The sequence below is a fragment of the Brassica rapa genome, chromosome A10, assembly GCF_000309985.2.
Source record: "Brassica rapa cultivar Chiifu-401-42 chromosome A10, CAAS_Brap_v3.01, whole genome shotgun sequence".
In the NCBI taxonomy this organism is placed as follows: Eukaryota; Viridiplantae; Streptophyta; class Magnoliopsida; order Brassicales; family Brassicaceae; genus Brassica; species Brassica rapa.
The window spans coordinates 9,374,800-9,394,641 of NC_024804.2; the positions used below are offsets into that span (position 1 = coordinate 9,374,800).

Consider the following 19,842-nt stretch of genomic DNA (forward strand, 5'->3'; position numbering starts at 1 on the left):
GTTTCGAAACATTAAAGAAATGAAAATACTAACCACCAAGGATTAAAGTCTGTAAGTTGGGAATTGAAAATACTAACCATTTGATTTTCTATGAAACGTTTTTTTGGTTCTTGACATGTTAATCTTTTAATTTTAAGGGAGTGACAAGTATTACAATCTACAGTTACTATAATGCAAAAAATTCGTAGATAAAAACTGATGACATTGCCGACCATGGAAGAAAGCAAAGGAACATGGGCATCCGACAGTTGGAAGCTTACAAATATTTTCGGCCAATTTAGAACTCAATTTTCACTTAATCCAGCGGAAAAACGCTAATCTTCTTACAAATAAGAGGTTATGTGTTCACTATCCAGGTTGTACATTTACTATTTTCATTTATATTGGCAAAAAAAAAATTTGGTTGTGCTTCCAGTCCAACAAAACTTTGGGCCGGTACCGCTGATGAGAGGTTACAAAAAAAATGTAGTGAATAATAACGACGGAACCATAGACAGATTCAGATCAAGATTCAAATAGAAAACCATAGTGAAATTGAACAGCCACATCTTCATGGAATCGTAAGATTTTAATCTCAACAGCGATATGAAGAAACTCTATGTTTTGCGGTCAACCCACTAACTCATGGCCGGGTTTGAACTGCCCACCCACAAACCTCATGGGTCAGACCCGCCAGTTTATGAATTTATATGTCCAAAACTACTCCTTTGCGCATCTTTATTGGCTCAACCCGTAGACCACGGCCTGTATTGATATCTTTAGGTCCACCGCTGCCATATACATATAGAGTTGGTAAACATAATCATTACCCGCAGACGCCGCCATGTTTAATTGTAGGGCGATTTGAAAATTCAAACTGCGGTTGAATGTATTTTATACCAGGTGGATGCGCGTCGACAAAATTAACAAAAATATTTTTTTCTAAGAAACATCATAAAACTATTTAGTTAAAATTGGCTAAAAATACTACCAATAAATATTTATGCAAAATAAATACAACCACAAGTAAAAAAACATATACTAATAAAAATGATAATTTAACAGATTTAAATACATTTCGACAAAAAAAAAGATTTAAAAACATAAACAGCATGTAGTAATTGTAAAGTACTAATAACTAATAACATTACTAATTATTGTATAATTTATTTTGTAAAAGAAAAAAATAAAAGAACACCCCTTGTGAAATGAAAAAAAAAACATTAAATGTGATAATTTTTTTCTCATTGACTTCGGACTGATTTAAACTTAATAGAAAAGAAAAATAATATTTATAGCGAAATGGCGACAATTTGGACTATTTTCTGCGACAGTTTCTTTTCTCTCTCTACGAGCGGTTGTCCAGCCGGTTTTCCTGTTTCTAGGGCATGATGCGTCGGTTTTTCTCCACTAAGCATTTTCTTTGGTGGTTTCAGTATGTGGTTCACTCTCAACTACGAAATTATTCAAATGAAACCACCTTGGCCTTCCTTCTATTTAAGGATTTCAATCATTTTGGCTGGATCATATCACATATTCTTACCAATGGCAGAAAATATAAGTAAAAAATGCAAAATATCAGTCTTGGCATTGAAGATGAACCGGTGGCTCTTACTCCTTCTGTGGGCGTTCAAGTAGCGACTATCAATCGATTCTCGTTGGTGGTTGTTCCCATTAACCCAAGAAAACAGAATCATCGTGCTATGATCAATCAATTTCCTCGTGTTTGGGGCGTGGATTCAGTTGTCGGTTGTATCATTGCAGCAAATCATATCCAATTTATATTCCAATCTGAGGAGGCGATGCTTTCTGTCCTTCGTCGTTCCCCTTGGTCCTTTGCGGAATGGATGGTCTTTGTTCATCGTTGGTATCCAAATATTGATAGTGAAGAACTCAAGATTATTCCGTTATGTGTTTAAATTCGTGGTATTACTCTTCAATTCCTTACTCATCCGATGATTGAGTATGTAGGAGAAATTTTGGCTCCGGAATTTTATGTGGATTTTGATGAAAACTATACAAGAGTTGATTTTGTGCGGGTCCAGTTACTATGGAATGGTGATAATCCTCTTCGATTTCAGCGCAATTTCCAGTTCTCTGCAGATGTCAATACCCTACTCTCCTTCAAGTATAAGAGGCTTCGAAGTTTTTTTCAAGCGTGTGGTCACCTATCACATGAGCGACATGATTGTCCCTTAGGATTTGATGATGATCAGCTTCCGGCGGCATCAGATGATGACAATGATGATGATGGTGATGATGCAGATGGTGATGATGATGTTGGTTCGGATCCTCATGAAAATGCTGGTGATGCTAATACTGAAGGCTATTTGGGTGAGGCTCCTAGTGATGATAATTTTCAGGAACAAAGTGAGAAATATTTAAAGAGAAAGCGTGTAGGATCCTCTGAAAAATATCATCAAGAGTCAGTCGTGGTAAGGCTTCTGATGCTCCTTTTACTCCTCGGGTGCTTGGTGATTTCTCCTCGAAAGAACAGTTCTGGCGTCTCGCTCCGATGGCTGAAGTACATACGAAATTTGATAGAAGAATGGGAACAGAGCGAACGCTGCGGAAGTATAATTTCATTGAGAATATCATGGCTGGATCTTCCTCTCAAGTTTCTCCTTTGGATATGGAAGGTCAAGTTGAAGAGGATAAGGATGATGATGACGATCATATTATCCTGGAAATAGAGGAACATCGTGGTGCTGGTTCAATTTTTGGCCAGTATGTTTCCTTCATAGGCATTAATAATCTTTTTCTATCCCTGGTTGAAGAACTTGATGTGTCTCAGATTGTGTATCCTGGTAACTCCTCTGCTCTGAAGTGGTCAAGACCATAAAATATGGTGGTGGATAAATATCAAGTTGGAAAAGAGATCATATCGTCAGAGTTTTATGCTCTTCAGAAGATCAGTGAGGATTATGGAGAGGAAGAGCTTATTTCAGGAGCTACTAACCCAATAGACAAAGGCGCGGTGGACCCGATTCCACCACCCGTTCAATGAGAGTCAAGGTTTGGAACTGTCGGGGCTTAGGACCAACACCTCACAGTTCGACGTCTTAAAGAAATGCAAAGGCTATATTTCCCTGACTTGTTGTTCCTCATTGAAAGCAGGCAGAAAAATGATTATGTTCGCGATATTGGTGTCTATTTGGGGTTTAAGCAGATGGTTTTAGTTCTTCCATATGGTTTTAGTGGTGGTTTAGCTGTATTTTGGAAATCTTCTATTTATGTTTCATGTATTTCCAGTAATTTCATACTTGTTGATTTGACTGTTCAATATAAATCCTTGAAGTATTAGTTCTCATATCTATATGTAGAGATGTCAAATGGGCGGACTATAAATGGGTGGCCCGTGTCCAAATCGATATGGTCCAAAATGGACAGACCCAGATTAAACCATAATTAAAATTTGTCCAGATGGGTGAACCCAATTATATCAATGGACAACACTGGGCTTAACCACTTGGACAATGGACGGCCCAATAAACTTAAATGTCTAGGGTTTGAAAAATTGAGGGAAAACACAAATCACCTTTTTTTTTTTCCCGTCTCACTCTTGCGATTTTTCTTCGTGTTTGATTCTTCCTCTTCGAATCCTCGTCTTCGATTTTTCCTCTTCGAGTCCTCGTCTTCGATTCTTCCTCTTCGTGTTCGATTCTTCTTCCTCGTCTTCGTTCTTCTTCGATTCTCTTTCGATTCTTCACCAACTTCTGATTTCATCATCTCTTAAGATTTGATTTTTCGTGATTTGTGTTATGGGTTTTCACTATTAGCTACTAATTCGTATCATCTACTAATATTGTGTTATGGGTTATGTGTTAAATGGATCGGTGATTTGTGTTCATAACGAAGCTGGTGGCGAGTCTGGCGACTGTTTCTGTTTCCGCAAGTCAGACGAAATTACGAATCTTTTAAACTTATCTTGTGTTTTTTATAACTTTTAAACATGAAGTTTAAAACATAAAGTTTAAGTATATGACATCTTTAAAATTGAAAATTTAATAATTTTTTTTTTACGACAAAAATTTAATAATCTTTAAATCTTTAAAACTGAAATTATGTTGTTTACATTAAGTGGACGTATGGGCCGTCCATGGATAGTCCAACAAATCATGGTCTTATTTGGTTATGGTCTCATTTGGACATGGTTCTATTTGGGCTTCGACCAAAAATGTCCATCAAAAAAATAAAACCCATTCGGACACACCCAAACCCGCCCAACCTGCCCATTTGACATCTCTATCTATATGATCATCTCTTCCTAAGTTTAGGAATCAGCTGTGGGAAAGGCTCAAACATATAGCCGTCAACAGATCAGGACCTTGGATGATTTGTGGTGAGTGTAATATAATAGTTGATCCTTCGGAGAAGAAATGTGGTCATATAAGGCAAGTTCGTAGTTGTATAAACTTCAATAATATTGGGTAACCCATCCATATCGGTAGGAAGAAGGAGAAGAGGTTGTGTAGTGTAACCCGTTCAGATCCAATCATAAAATTAAAAGCATGTGATATTAAAGATGTTCCTTTTAAAGGTAACCCATTCATATGGGTAGGAAGAAGGAGAAGAGAGATTGTGTAGTGTTGTGTAGATCGGGTTATGGTCAATTTAGAATGGCGAAGACAATTTCTAGTTACTGAGACTGAGTTTTTAGAGATGGATGAATCGGATCACAGACTTATGATCATTACTATTGATTATATGCAGAGAGCACGTAAGGGATGGTTTCGGTATGATAAACATTTGGTTGAGAAAAGAGATTTTGTTGATACTATTTCATCGGCCTAGAATCAGACTCAGATTATGGAAGACTGGAATAAAAAAACTTGATTATTGCCGTGGTGAAATGGTTAGATGGAAACGAATGAATCGCGCCAAATCTTCAGTTCAGATTCAAGAAATTAGAGATAGATTGATGAAGCCTTAAGAGACAGTGTTGTATCTATAGAAGTGGTTAATGAGTACCGTAGAGATTTGAATAAAGCTTATTGTGATGAGGAGAAGTTCTGGAGATTGAAGAGTCATAATAAGTGGTTCAATCTGGGAGATCGTAACTCTCGGTTCTATCATGGGGTTACTAAAGCCAGAAGAAGTAGGAATAATATCAAAAGAATGCATGATATCAATGGGATTATGCATACTAAAGATGAAGCGAAATCTCAAATAGCTGAAGATTATTTTGTTACTATGTTTTGTACTTCAAATATGATGCAAGGTAATGATGTTCTTCCGCATATTCAATAAAAAGTTACTCCTAAGATGAATATACTGAAAGAAGTGGCTGATGATGAGATAAAGAATACAATTTTATGATTGGATCTGAACGAGCACCGGGTCCAGATGGGTTTACAGCCTCCGTTTATCATCAGTGTTGGGATACTATTGCATCTGATGTCTGTTGGATGGTTAGAAGATTTTTGCAACATGAATTATGGAAGAAAGTATCAATCGTACTCATATTTGTTTGATTCCAAAATTTTCGGGGCGTCATATATGAGCAATTACCGTCCTATTAGTCTATGTTCAGTGGCATACAAGTTGATCTCAAAGATTATGTGCCAACGTCTTCAGCAATGTTTAGCTGGTATTATTTCAAAATCTCAAGCTTCTTTCGTTCTTCAAATATCTGATAACATTTTGGTGCCCCATGAATTAGTGTCAGCTTTGTATTCTAAAATTGATTGCTCGTACCAATATGTAGCAGTCAAAACTGATATAAGCAAGGCTTATGATCATGTAGAATTATTTTTTTGGAAGCTACAATGACTCAGCTAGGATTTGATTCTTGATGGGTGGCGTTAACAATGGAATGTGTTCAGTCTGTTTCTAATTCAGTTTTGACGGTCTACCATATGGAAAAATTAAGCCTTCACGAGGTCTGCGCCAGGGTGATTCTATGTCTCCATATCTATTTCTTCTGTGTGGAAGTGCTTAGTCAAATGCTTGATCTGGCTCAGATTGCTAATCAGATGCAAGGTATGAGATTGGCAAGAAGGTGTCCAAGAGTTTCACATCTTTTTTTTTTGCTGATGATTCATTATTCTCATGTCATGCAACGTTGGAGGATGTCAATTGTTTGGCGTCAATATTTGATCAATATGAAAAGATATCAGGACAGAAGGTGAACTATGATAAGTCATCGATCATATTTGGTAAACAGATTCAACAAGATGTTCGTTCTCAGGTCCATCAAATTTTGAAGATATATACAATTGGAGGAGGTGGAAGATATGGGTTTACCAGAACAGTTCAGTCGTAGTAAAGTTTCTGATTTTCGGGGAGTTGTTCAGAGTGTAAAGAATCAAATATAACTATGGTATAATCAATATTTATCTCCAGCTGGCCAGGAGATATTGATAAAATTTGTTCTTCAAGCAAATCTGGTTTATCCCATGAGTTGTTTTCTACTCTAAAAAACAGTGTGTGATGAAGTCAACTCTCTCTCTTATTTGGATTCTGGTGGGGTCAGAATGAAGGCAAAAGGAAAATATCTTGGATATCATGATATAAAATGTGTCTATTTAAAAAAAAGATATGGATTTTCGTGATTTGAGAGCGTTTAATGTGGCTATTCTAGCTAAGCAGGCCTGGAAGATTATGTAGAATCCTGATTCATCGTTTGCAAGAGTGTATAAAGGAAGATACTATAACTCGTCGACAAGTTCAACTAGTTCTTCGTCTGGATGGAAATCCATTCAAAAGTGTAAAAATATTTTAAAGATGGGTTTACTTATGCAAGTAGGGGATGAGTGTAATATACGAGTTTGGGAGGATTGTTGGATTCCGTTACTCCTCTTAAGAGTTTGGTGTCCCCTTGTATTTATCAAAACATGAAGGTGTCAGAGTCCGTTGATAGTGCTACTGCAACTTGGAAAGATGATAAGTTGAATGTGTTCCTGCTATTTGAAGAGGTTGAGCTGATAAAAGCTATCAGGTTATCAAAACATAATAAATGTGATCAGTATATTTGGCCTTACACTACAAATTTGGAATATACTGTTAAATCAGGCTATTGGACAGTTACTCATGACTTTGTAGAAGAAAAATTATAGCTCCAGATGGATCTTTAGTACTAAAAGCACAGATTTGGAAGTAGAAATCCTTCCTAAGATTCAACATTTCCTATAGAAAGCTATTTATGGTGCCATGCCTACATATGTGCAACTTTGCTTAAGAGGAATCAATACGGGTCCTACTTGTCAGAGATGTTGTGTGGAAGAGGAGACTATTAATCATGTTCTCTTTATTTGCCCTCATGCGCAAACCACTTGGAGATGTTCATGTTTACCATTCTTGAATTTTCAATCTCAGGACCTAGAAGAAAATATATCAGCTCTATTTTTCTCTTATGAATAGTACATACATTTCAACTAGGATCGCTAAGCTATTTTTTTTGGTGTTACAGTATATTTGGAAATCTAGGAATGAAATTCTGTTTGCTATAAGAAATATTCATCTAATGGAGGATATCTTTATAGCAGTTGAAACCAATAATAAGTGGATCTCATTTTATGTCAGTACTAGATCAAAATTGGGAAATGCCATAAAGCCTTCTACTTGGGAAACTCCTTCCCTGGAATGCTTTAAGTATAATTTCGATTGTAGTTTCAGAAAAGAAATTGGTATTGCTGGTGTTAGATTGATTGTTAGAAATGAGAATGGATTGTTTATGTGTGCTGGTATGGTTAGGATTCATAATGTACTATCTGCATTACAAGGAGAAGCTTTGGATTTTCTATTTGCAATGCAATAAGTCTGGAGGAGATAGTCTTCAACTCCATCGCATAGTCAATCGTGTGGTACTTCAACATGTTCAACTTGGAAATGTGCTCCATGATATACAGTATTGGATGTCTTTATTATCGGAGTGTTCTTTAAGTTCGGTCAACCGAGAAAAAAAATGAGCAGCTGATGTATTATCAAAACAAATATTAGATGATCCTCAAGATATAATTAGTTTTTCAATTTCTCTTATATGATTACTTGATTAATTGTATTGGCCGTATACAATAAAAAGTAAAAAAGAAAAAGAAAAATGACTAGGATAGCACTAAAAAAGTTTTTATCATAAATATAGCACTTAAGAATAAAAATGATCAAAATAGCACTTAAATGTTTTATAAATTATTTATTTTTACCCCTTAGATTAACTAATCCTAGACCTTTTTGTTTAGAGTTAAGGAGTGGGGTTTTGGGGAAATGATTTCTAATTTAAAAAATTAAAAAAACTTAAAATTTTCAAAATAAAAAATGAGAAAAAGACCAAAATAGCACTAAATCAAGTTTTTGTTCCTAAACTAGCACTCAAGGCCAAAAGTCACAAAAATAGCACTTAAGGGGTGGGGTTTAGGGTTTAGAATTTAGGGTTTAGAGTTTAGGTTTTAGGGTTTAGAGTTGAGAAGTGAGGTTTTGGGGATAAGATTTCAAATTTTGAAAAATAAAAAAATTTAAATTTTTCAAAAGATAAAATGCTATTTTGGTCATTTTAGTTTTTGAGTGCTATTTTTGTGATATAAACTTAGAAAGGTGCTATTTTGGAGATTTGCCCATAAAAAATGCTATTTTGGTCATTTTAGTTTTTGAGGGCTATTTTTGTGACATAAACTTAAAAAAGTGCTATTTTGGAGATTTGCCCAAAAAAAAATCTTTTTCTCACTTCTCAGATTAATTAGTCACCACCATAATAGTACAATGTTTGATTAACGCTTCAATAACTGAATTGCAGCAGGGAAATAAGAAGGATCAAACTTCTTGTTTTTCACACTAGTGTTTTACTTTTGCCCAAATTCTTGAATGGTTCTTGTGGCGAGGGTAAGAACGTCCACAAACGCAGAGAACGATGCTCGGAGGAACCTCGCCTCTAATGCCTCAAAGTGCCTGTACAGTTATCCGGTGAAGAAAAATAATTAAAAACTAGTAAAGAAGTATGATGATGAAAGGACTCTGAGAAACTCACACAGAAAGCTTGTTGTCTGATACCGACATAACTCTTCTCACTTTATCAGGCTGCAACTGCAAAATATTGGTTGCAACACAAAAACAATCGAGTGAAATGAGAAAAAAAACATATAACGTGTGTGTGTAGGGAAATCAAACTTCTTATATTGGTAGAAAAATGTCAAACCTCTTTATCAACGTCTAACGTTGTGTATACAATCAAAGCATGTTCTTCTGATTCAAAATTCACATCCAATTTACTGCAAATTTGGGGAGGGGAAAACAAACTCTGTCACATACAATCCCTAACTTCAGTCAATCTCTTATTGAATAAAACTTCAAATTTGTTCGTGTCATTATAATGTAAACGTAGAGATTATGATGCAATCCTAAACCAATCTCTAAGAAGGAAGATGGGAACTTTGAAGTTTAGATCAAAGAAACTCCTTTCAATTGTGGCAAACCAAAGATTTCAATAATCGAATCAGTGTATGTTCTAACATCAGATACAGAGCAACCCAGAAAGCTAAGAGCCCAAATCAGAGAAGATGATTAAGTAAGAGAAGTTACCAGCTAAAATCCCAAGCTTGGTTAGAAGGAGCACTTGCAGGGACAGTCGCAGCCATTCGTTTTTTTTTTTTTTTTTTTGCAGCTTTCTTCCTTTCGTCGCCAATAGAGGTTTTAGCCAAGAAAAAAATCGAAAGCTTTGTTTCGCAAAAAAATAACAGAGAAGCTGAGGGTTCGTTCGAGTGGGCTACAAAAAGGTTTAATGGGCTTTCGGCCCAAACCTTCTCTCTGCGATATAACTTGGCCGAAATACCCTTTACCCGTAAACAATGGTGTCGTGAAGAGTATATGCCATGGGAATATTTTTGCATGAAGGAATATTACCAGAATCTCGTCTACGGTCTTACTCATTTTTGCTATCTCTTCGTTCTCTCTCCATCTCTCTCAAAGCTCTTTCTATTGTTATGAAGATTAATACAGTTCAGCTAGGCATCATCGTTCACGATCACGAGAGATAATGCTTTCCAGCTTTGGTTTCAGACAAAACCAGTACCACCAGGCAGGCATGTTCTCTTCTCACCTCTTTGTTTTGTTTCTTCTGTACATATTTCATAACTAGCTCTTGCATCTTGTCTTTGTTCGTAATCTCATAACAAAACAAAAAAAAGGTTTTATTACTAGAAGCTTAGCTTCATACATTTTCATGAAACCTAGAATTTTTTACCATTAAATTGTTTTCTAGCTAGTGGTTAATCTCATCCTAGTATCAAAAGATCTTGGCGTTTAATCCTCTTTATACAGAGATATATAAACATAGTCTGCAGAAACTTAATCAGAAACTTGTATGTTATATAGGAGGGAAGGTACACAGAAAACGTTTTAAAGTCTCAATTGAGGTTAAGTCTTGTCTTTACAATAGTACATTTCGATCCGAGGTAAATAGAATATAACAAAATGTGTGTCTCTCTACACAAGTACATATCAACAGTTTTGTATTAATCTCTCTTCCTTGTAAAAGCAGCATCTCCTACTCTAGCGTCCGTACGTTTCTTCAGCTTGATCATTGAAGCACTGCATAACCAAAACTGTTCAAAGCTGAAAGGAAAGGCAGATTACAATGAGTCTAGTTGCTAAAGTTGGATTTTATCTTGGCATTGTTAAGCAGTCAAGGAGCTTACCGGTGTACGAATTGAAGTGTGAGAGGTTTGTTGGTTATGTAAGAGAAGGACCAACTTTGATGGGTTTCACCACCCTCATAGCTCTTCTTGCATACTCATAAACCAACACCAGAAGCCCGAAGAGGAAAAGTAGACAGCGATGAAACTTTTCCACTATGAAATGTGAAGGAGAAGCGGTACTCTTGCCTTCTGATGAGCTTCTAATAAGTGATATTCTCCTCTGGAAATAACCTGAAAGAGAACAAAAGAGAGCAAGCAAATACTGATGTCAGTCTCAGAACAACATTCAAAGAAGAAAACCTATGGTCTTAAACAATGGATGAATTGTGTATTTCTATACCGGGATCTTCCATGGTGAGGTTAGTCCAATCAGTTGCTGTTTTCTTCACTCCTGACGCTTTGATTAACTCAAGAAGAGATTTATTAACCTGTAAATTGATCAGTGAGGTATGTTAGGTTTTGGGGGAATAGAGATACGGATAAGAATAACAAGAGCCTGGTAAGTCTTTATACTTATCATAGCTGACAAGTTAGGTATCATTATGATTGCTTGCAATGGTTGATCAGTTACTACAGCAGTCGAGAATTCTTCCTAATATGCTTACTTAGACTTTATCCATATAATATGATTAAATCAGTTTATCAAATTCATAGTCAACTCACTCTTATTTTCAGATAGTTTGATTCTATTTCAGTCTTTTATATCTTTTCTGTTAAGTTGTGGTATGATATGCATACACATTAACTGCAGATTAACGGAGATTAAGGACCTACAAAGACGCATTAGCGTTCAAGTCTTTGCAATGCATCAGACGCAAAGAGAGACAGAGACGTTAAGACACGAGTAAATAGGACAGAACAGTACCTCCTCTGTTCTCTCGTGGCTTACAAGATGGCCTCCATGAAGATCAACCATTCTAGCAACAGGGTATAGCCTCTGTGCCAGTCTTCTCGCGTGACATATCTGAGCAATGACATCATGTCTGCATATAAACCCACCACACACGCTCAATTTAATTGTTCGTATAGGTAGAAGATTATTTCTTTAATTCTAACTGCATCTGTGTCCACATACCTTCCATGAATGGCAGAGACAAGAAATCCAGCAGAGCGGATACGTTCAGTCTCTGGTGTTGTGATCTTGTGTAACCAACAAGCGTTAAGTTGGCCGTCAAGCCCGTCCTTTGACTGCATTCCAGTTTCTGATATTCCTTTTACATATTGCTGCAAATTTGCATCTCTTCAAACATTAGTTCCCTTAGATCACAACATCATTAGTCAAATGGATGAATTATATGTCCACTCCACATTATCAAAAACTAGTGTGCTCACCTCATATAAGACATCCCTCCTTGTGTTGGTGCCTATGCGTTCTTTTAGGTAATCCTGCATATACATGTATGAACAGCGTAAGAACCTAATCTCTCACAATTTTTCCTCGTGAGAGTAGCCCATCACACAGAGTTTTATAGCCAAATCATTCTGCTAGCATCTCCAAGACCAATAATAATATGATTCAATTTCTCAATCTATGCATCGCTCATAACAACCACAACAGAGAAAAACAGCATCGCACTTTGCATAGAAAGAAAATTGCAGTAAAACATTTTCCAAACTCCAATCATCAGATTTATTTACAACCGTTCTATTATGTCAAAAAAAAATTTGTTCTTATAAAAAGTTCAGCACATCAAAAGAAGATCTCTCCACCTGTGAATAATGTGTATCCAAATCAACTTTAGCTCTTTGTTGAGGGGTCTTTGCCATCCAGAAACGTATCGCAATGGAAAGAGTTAGCCGGTCAAGCTGAACAAACATAGAAACAAAAAAGGCTAAAATCAGATTTGTACCCAAATGAAACAGTATCTGTCTGTCAGAGAAACCAATCACAAAAGAACAACTACTCTTATCATTACACAAGAAACCAACAGATTCAAACAACACGTATGAACAAAAGTCATTGCTATCAAAGAAGAAGATTGAAGAAATAGAGCCGTGTGTTTCATCCAAGTGTTACCTTGGGGAAACACTCGAAACCTCCACCTGTAACGTTAAGCAACGCAAGAGAGAGAATCCGTTCAGGAATCATTGCAGCTAACTTGCAAGCTATCATAGCTCCTGTTGAATCCACAAACACAACAATAAGAAGGAATACATAAAACGTACAATCAAAACGTCACTTGAATGATCAAAGGAGTTACCCATAGAGTGGCCAATCACGTGAGCCTTCTCCCATCCTAAATGATCCAACAAACTAATCGAATCCTTGGCCATTATAGTTGTTCTGCAAAGCACAAAACTGATGGATGAATCGAAGTAAAGGAACAAAAAGCGCAAAACATAGGTTCTTCAGTATTGAGAGTCCCCTACTCACGTGTAGTCAGATTTGTGGGTGGGAACGGAGCTACGACCCATACCACGATTATCGAAGGCGCAGACCTCCATGCCTTGGGCGGTTCCTGAATCATCGGAAACGATTCTGTCGTCGTCGTTGGGTTGATCCGTTCCCGTCAAGCCCTTGATTTGAGGTCCCCACGATTCATGGGTTCCGGCTAAACCTGCACAAAAATGAGGAAGCTTTTGAGGATTTCATCGAAAACCCAATTGAAATCAAGCTCAGGGATCAAGAGAGAGACCTATGATGAGAAGAGCTTTGGAAGGACCATGACCGTAGGTTCTGTAGAAGATCTTGACGCCGGCATTGTTAAGCGTCGTTTCTACGTCGACGTGTTCTTTCACAACCTCGCAATACGGCATCGTTTAACGATTACCTTCCTCTTGAAAATTGGGTCGGATTCGGATTCAGCAACCGGAATAAGAAGAGAAAATGAAGAACAGAAATGAATTTTTCCTTCTCTCTATAAAGAGAGAGAGAGAGAGAGAGAGAGATTGGACGGCGATTGGTTTGGTGGTTAGGTTCGGTTTGGTTGCGGGTGGAGGAAAAGATTGCCACGTGGGACTGGTCGGTTGGATGGCGGGTAATACTTATATCTACAAAGTCAACGGTCAAATTTGACATGGAACGGTTGATATTTATTCAAAAACATCGGTTTTGGCATTAATAAGGAACTTCTTTCTAACTTTTTGCTAGGAATTATTTTGTTGACATAGTCCCATAGGTGCATACCATCGTGCATATAAATAATTTGAATATGCTTATTTATTCTCAAGTGATTTAACTCGAATGAGTTAATATTGTCTTTTTTACACTGTTATTAAAACTGACTAAGGGCAAAACTCCGTATAAGCGCGGAGTCGTGAACGTTGTTGTTGCTCTATCTTAATGTATCTATGTGATGCTTTTTTGTGAAGTTTGTATTTTGTATGGTCATTAATTTTTTAAAATTTGTATTGTAATAGGATTGTGGTATCCTAATGTACTATGCTACTTTTCTTGCAGTTGATGTTATGTATTTATTGTGTTAGCAGAGTAGTTTACATGGTATGATTTATTTGATGTGATATTTTTTCACATACATAATGATTATGCTCTCCGTGAATATATTACATGTCATCTTCTCTTCGTTTGGTATTTTCATTTATCATCATTTGTTTTGTTTCAAATGTGGTGCATTTGTGGTATTTGGTTGCTTATAATGAGTTTTGTCCTTCTTTCATAACATTTGTTTCTGAAAGTTTTAATAGTGGGGTAAGAGCCTGAGAATTCACATAAGAGAACAAAATTGAGACACTGCAGAATAATAATCATCTTCTTTCCTAAAGGTAATTTGATCTAAGCCTCACTATAAACTGATGCTGATCATGTTAATGAGAATCATTTTGGCAGTTCCTCATCTCAGAAGTTCCTGCTACCATCAGCAATCCGAAATTTTTAAAAAGAAACACTGAGATTGGGTCGAGACATAACTTTAAGTTTTGAGTTGACAATCACTATAGTTGGAAAACATGCACTGGTTTTCAACAAAGCCAAGACGATACGAGAGATATCGAGCTTCCATGGCCTTCAGATCTTTGACACTTTCATGTTCACCATGAGCCTTATAGATTCATGGAGAACCTATCAACTTTGACGATCGAACCGTCACGTAAATATGGGCGGTAGTGATTGAATCCATGAATCACTGAATTCTGAGTAGGCAGTCAGATGAGTTAACTCAAACTTCTTTTAAAAAATAGAAAAGACAGAGATGGAAGATATCATGCGTGATAGAGTGAAGATGACTATACCTTTTCATCTAGGAAAAGGAGGATGATTCTCATAAATACACCGATTTCTTGATGTTAAGGGAATCCCAAAAGCCGAGGAGGCAACAAACATTGAATTGAGAAGTTCTACCAAGTCGGAGAGCTTTAAAGGTTGAGTGGGGATGGCTGATTGAGCAACAACATCAGAGGAAGACATACAAGATATTTTCGAAGGAGGCTTCTAGGTTTTGGCGAGAAGATAAATAAGAGAGCTTGTTGGTGTAGCTTGATTCCATTCTCATTCCTCTCCTATTTATAGGGTTTGAGGTGTTTCTTCGGTTTTGATATGAAGCTTCAATTGTAAAGAAAGGGAGACAGAGAGTTTATGGGAATGAATAGCTTTAATGAAAACTGAAGATTCATTGTATATGTTAAGAGAGAAACGTTGAACAAAGGGTAAGCAAGAGACAGAGATGAAGAGATAGGGAGAAGTAGAAAGATGAGAGGAAGGATTTTTTTTTAAGAACAACGGATGAGACAGTGATGTTGAATCCTCGAAGAAGAAGACGACTTCCGACCTAATCAACTTTAACTTTAAACGCAAAGTTTAGCTTTCTTTGGGATACAAAACAAAACCTTATTTAATAAGAAGGCTTGACATATGGGCTTCGAGATAAATCATCCCACAAATAATATAATGAAATAAGCCCACATTTAAATTACGAACAAAAGCGGGAACATTGGCAGATGAAATAACTACTGTTTAAGTGGAACCCATCAAAAGTAAATGTACCTGCTGGAGATCGTTCATATGATGCTTATGGGCTGATTTGTCCGAATCCCACCAAACAAATGAGCATAGATCACATTTCAAAGCCCACTCGGTTGGAAAAAAATATATTAAATGTGAGGTCCACAATCTGCCCATGTGGACAGCCTCAGTAGTGAGGAAATTATCCCATTATAATATAGATTTGGAACATATTACATCGAAGAATATGATAAATAATGAGAAACTAATGGTCTTTCCACACCGGAAAATAGAAAAGATAAACATGATTGATGACGCATTAGCAATACCAAACTTGTCTTGTTTTGAAAGTAAGGTGAATTAGATGTTTCCGTTCTAGCAAATAGCATACGGACTTATGATACCTTCAACGAAATCACGACAATAATTCTCATAGTTTTGGTACGTCTTCTTCTTCAGTTGCGTTGATCAATTTTGTCCCGAGTTAGCTTCAATTAAGATACCGTTGAACAAGCTTGAGCTACAAATTACAATTCATATAGATAGTCAGGATTGAGAATTCACGTCCACAAACCAATACGACAAAAAGACAAACACACAAAAGGGACAATAAAACCATAATCAGATCCAAAACAAAGCAAGATCCGTTTCTGGAAAAAGGTTCCACCTCAATATCGAGAGAAATTGATATCTCTCACCAGTCACCACAAAAGCACCGCAAAAAGATGCAGAAATAAGAGAGAGTATCCAACCATAAATTATTGTTAGAAGTGTCCATAACTTATTATTGTATATAGGATTATCTCAAATCAATGTGGTAGCAAACAGTGAACAGAAAACCATAAGTAGCAGCCGTCTTTTGACAAATCTAGATCTGAGGCCGGTCGGTGGTTTTTCTAGCACCGGTACCGGCTTCTCACCTTTATCTTTTAATTATTTGTTTGCCTTGGTCCTCGTCACGGATATAATCTGCTTGCTGGTGAGAGGTCCAAAAGAGCGGATGCATGTAAAAACACTGAGAACTTTGTTTCGGTGTCTCTTCTCTAACTTCTATTGCCATAGTTGGATACCTATGTTTCTATTAATTTTTCATCTTTTTGCGGTGTTTTTGAGGTGAGAGATATTAGTTTCTCTCGATATTAGGGTGAAACCTTCTTCGAGAAACGGATTTTTCTTCGTTTTGGATCTGCTTATGGTTCTATTGTCTCTTTTGTGTGGTATTTTTTTTTCGTGTCGGTTTTGGGACGTGAATTGTCAATCCCAACTATCTACCTGATTTGTACTTTGTAGTTCAAGCTTGTTCAACGATAGCTTAACTGAAGTTAACTTCAGACAAAATTGATTAAGGTAACTGAAGAAGAAGACGTATCAAAACTATGATAATTATTGTCGTGATTTCATTGAAAGTATCAGAAGTCCATCTGCTATTTCAGGAACGAGAACACCTAATTCACCTTACTTTCGAAACAAGACTAGTTTGGTATTTCTAATGTGTGATAAATCATGTTTTTATTTTTCGGTGTGGAAAGTCCATTAGTTTCTCATTATTTGCCATATTCTTCTATGATGTAAAATGTTTTAAATCAGTTTCAATAAAACAATGTTAAAAAAAAGAAAACAATAAGTTACATATAACTGAAACAAAAGATGTTCAATCAAAATTCAAGCCATTGAACTACTTTCAGGTCATAGAAATGGCTTACAATACACCTATAATACACTTCTATGTCATCTATAATTGATCACCATGTTTTAACTTGAACATAGGTTCTAGGTTATAATCTGTATATTAATATGTTAGAAACGGTAATTTATGTGCTTACCAACACATGTATTAACCAGAGTGATCAAAACAATGCAGTTTTGGCAATGGACCAGAAAGGAAAAGCGGCCAAGAGAAACCGAACTCCAAATGAGAAGAGAGCCCACTCGCTTGTGTTTCATCCGCACAACGGTCATATTCAAAAGCTGAGGTCAAAGAAAAAAGAAAAGGACTGATGCAGCAAGGATGGAGAGGTGTTAATGGAGTGAAGCTGTGCAACAAGCTCTCAGCCCTTGATTCATTGAAGAACTAGGATCTCTCTATCAGTCTATAACACTAGGTTTCAATTGTGTTCTATAAATTTCATCTATTTGTGATTGTTGAAACCTAAGAATGAGTGTTATGAATTTCAGTAAAACAAAGCTTCATCTTCATTTCACCTTTACTCAAAACTCTTTAACATGATATGAAATGAATTCATTTAAAAGTCACTGCAAATTGATGTAGTGTTGGCAACCAAGTTGGTGTATAGCTGAATCAGTAAATAATTTGATATAATATTAGAGCATAATAATTTAGTAATCAGAGGTTACTCTATTTTAACTACTTTTTTTTTGTAGCTAAGACTTCAGTATGTTCAGTCCCCCCGGCCATATGCATATATGCCTTTGTATTGTCAGAGGTTAATAATAGAATTTTATCTTAACATTCCATGACTTATTTATCCTTTCTACTTTCCTCACTACTTCACTATTTTCGTACACTATGTATCGAGTTAGAGATCCACATGTTTAGTTGACTACGGATTTGAGATATATGCGACTACCAATTAACATTCTTAAGTTAATCTTTAAAATACCTTGTTTGGGTCACCATAGCAGTTCAGTATGTTGGATATACTCATTCTTCTTATATCGGTCTTTATTTCAGGTTGTGGAGCATGGTCTTGGTCATTGAGAAACAAGCTGTCACTCCCACACGTATGAGCAGAAAATGTGTGAGATGTAACATATTTTATGCACTTTCTTATAATATTTTTTTCTCTGGTAAACTCGGAATGTTAAAAAAGAGGAGAGCTGCTGAGTGTTGATATAAGGTTTGTATGTTAAGATATTGTTTCGTTTAAACACTTTTGCACCAGTGAAAAAACACATGCTTACTGATTGCGGTCTTTCTTTCCAAAGTCAAACATGATTCAGGGGTCTATCGATATCTATCGTTTATTCAGTTTAGTTTCAGATATAAACACAAAGAAAAATCATAACACCACTAACCAAAGTTTTAATATAAAGTAAATTACAGTTTCTTACTGTTACGATAGTTTTAAAGATTGTAAAAAAACAAAAGATACATCTTAGATATTTAATACTTGCTGCACAAACTCAATACCCAATTAACATGAAGAAAACTAAAAAAGATCATAAATTGGGAATTGAAAAGAAATTATTGTCATAAAATCCTTGATCTTCAAATGATTAAGCTTCAGTTTGGTTTTGTTGGTATCTGTTACTAAATAGGTTATCACACAATCACTCTAAGTATGTAATCAAGGAAGTCACTATGTCTGTCAATGAAATGTATATTATCTTTCACTCCCACCAATGCATTGAGAACCGATGATTCTATGACAATAATTTACTGCAAACAAAACCAAAACATTTGACCACATCTACACTATGTATCTTCCCATGGCATTGTAGTACAATTCTTGATGGCTTTGAGGATAAGACAATCATAATTTGAGAAAATTACATAAAATTCTGCTCATTTGGAGATATCTTTTGTTACCAAAATAATTAATTGAGATATTAAACTTGGTAACGATTCCGTTTTGAATCATGATTCCATTTAAAAAACACATTGTCATAAATAAATAAATATAAAATCATGTTTTTGTCTTTTTGTATAAAATTTAAAATTTAATAAAATTAAAATATAGAGAACAGAAATATGAAAATATAAAACTAAAACTATAAATTATCTTTATGCCCATAATTTTTATTAGAGATATAACATATATATTTAAAATATATTGTGTCAATTATCTATGAAAGATTAAAAATGATTAATTTTTAATAATTTTTATAAAATTAATTTATTTATATTTTCACAGTTATAATCTGAAATCATTTAAAATTGTTATAAGGGATTAGTTTTTTGTTTCAATTTGAATCATATTTTTAGCCATAAATTTTATTAAATTTTCTTATATTTATATATATATATATATATATATATATGGATATATGATTCCAAGACATATCTGCTTCAAAATCTTACTTCTATTCTTTCATATAGTTCCGTTCGGCATACTCAGTTTTCGATCGTGCCTACTCCTTTCTAAACTTTGTATTAATGTGTATTTCATACTGAACTAAGCAAATATCCAAAAATACTACATGAACTTTACACGTCGTACCTTTTCATTCCCGAACTTTATAGTAGTGCATATTCCATATCGAACTAAACAAAAATTCAAAAATACTACTTGAACTCTCAAAATCGTGCTTATATATATTGACCGTCAAAGGGACTACTCATCCGTTAATTTATCAAAACAACATCATTTCAGATAA

At 35.6% G+C, this 19,842-nt stretch overlaps 2 protein-coding genes and 1 pseudogene across 2 annotated transcripts; 1 reads left to right on the top strand and 2 right to left on the bottom strand.

Moving 5' to 3' along the window:
• The first annotated feature begins 1,490 nt into the window (after positions 1 to 1,490).
• Positions 1,491 to 8,387, top strand: LOC117129143 (annotated as a pseudogene).
• Positions 8,388 to 8,613: 226 nt separating this feature from the next.
• LOC103844784 lies at positions 8,614 to 10,019 on the bottom strand. Its single transcript, XM_009121595.3, has 4 exons — positions 9,493 to 10,019; positions 9,110 to 9,182; positions 8,942 to 8,997; positions 8,614 to 8,862 (listed from the first exon to the last, which is right to left on the bottom strand). The coding sequence occupies exons 1-4, from the start codon at positions 9,798 to 9,800 to the stop codon at positions 8,757 to 8,759; spliced, it is 543 nt and encodes a 180-aa protein (XP_009119843.2). The 5' UTR covers positions 9,801 to 10,019; the 3' UTR covers positions 8,614 to 8,756.
• A 274-nt stretch (positions 10,020 to 10,293) lies between these two features.
• LOC103844785 (putative aminoacrylate hydrolase RutD) lies at positions 10,294 to 19,296 on the bottom strand. Its single transcript, XM_033281430.1, has 11 exons — positions 13,244 to 19,296; positions 12,982 to 13,165; positions 12,809 to 12,891; positions 12,625 to 12,725; positions 12,318 to 12,413; positions 11,940 to 11,993; positions 11,683 to 11,831; positions 11,473 to 11,590; positions 10,948 to 11,035; positions 10,608 to 10,838; positions 10,294 to 10,524 (listed from the first exon to the last, which is right to left on the bottom strand). Exons 1-10 carry the CDS (start codon positions 13,362 to 13,364, stop codon positions 10,642 to 10,644), a joined length of 1,191 nt encoding a protein of 396 aa, XP_033137321.1. The 5' UTR covers positions 13,365 to 19,296; the 3' UTR covers positions 10,294 to 10,524; positions 10,608 to 10,641.
• Between the last annotated feature and the right edge of the window lie 546 nt (positions 19,297 to 19,842).

Coding starts and splice junctions, on each gene's coding strand:
- LOC103844784 (XM_009121595.3), bottom strand. CDS start 9,800: ATGCAAAAATATTCCCATGGCATATACTCTTCACGACACCATTGTTTA. Junction 9,183..9,492: donor CAAGCTTGGGATTTTAGCTG/GTAACTTCTCTT, acceptor CCAAATTTGCAG/TAAATTGGATGTGAATTTTG. Junction 8,998..9,109: donor CGTTAGACGTTGATAAAGAG/GTTTGACATTTT, acceptor AATATTTTGCAG/TTGCAGCCTGATAAAGTGAG.
- LOC103844785 (XM_033281430.1), bottom strand. CDS start 13,364: ATGCCGTATTGCGAGGTTGTGAAAGAACACGTCGACGTAGAAACGACG. Junction 13,166..13,243: donor CAAAGCTCTTCTCATCATAG/GTCTCTCTCTTG, acceptor ATTTTTGTGCAG/GTTTAGCCGGAACCCATGAA. Junction 11,994..12,317: donor TGGATACACATTATTCACAG/GTGGAGAGATCT, acceptor ATGTATATGCAG/GATTACCTAAAAGAACGCAT.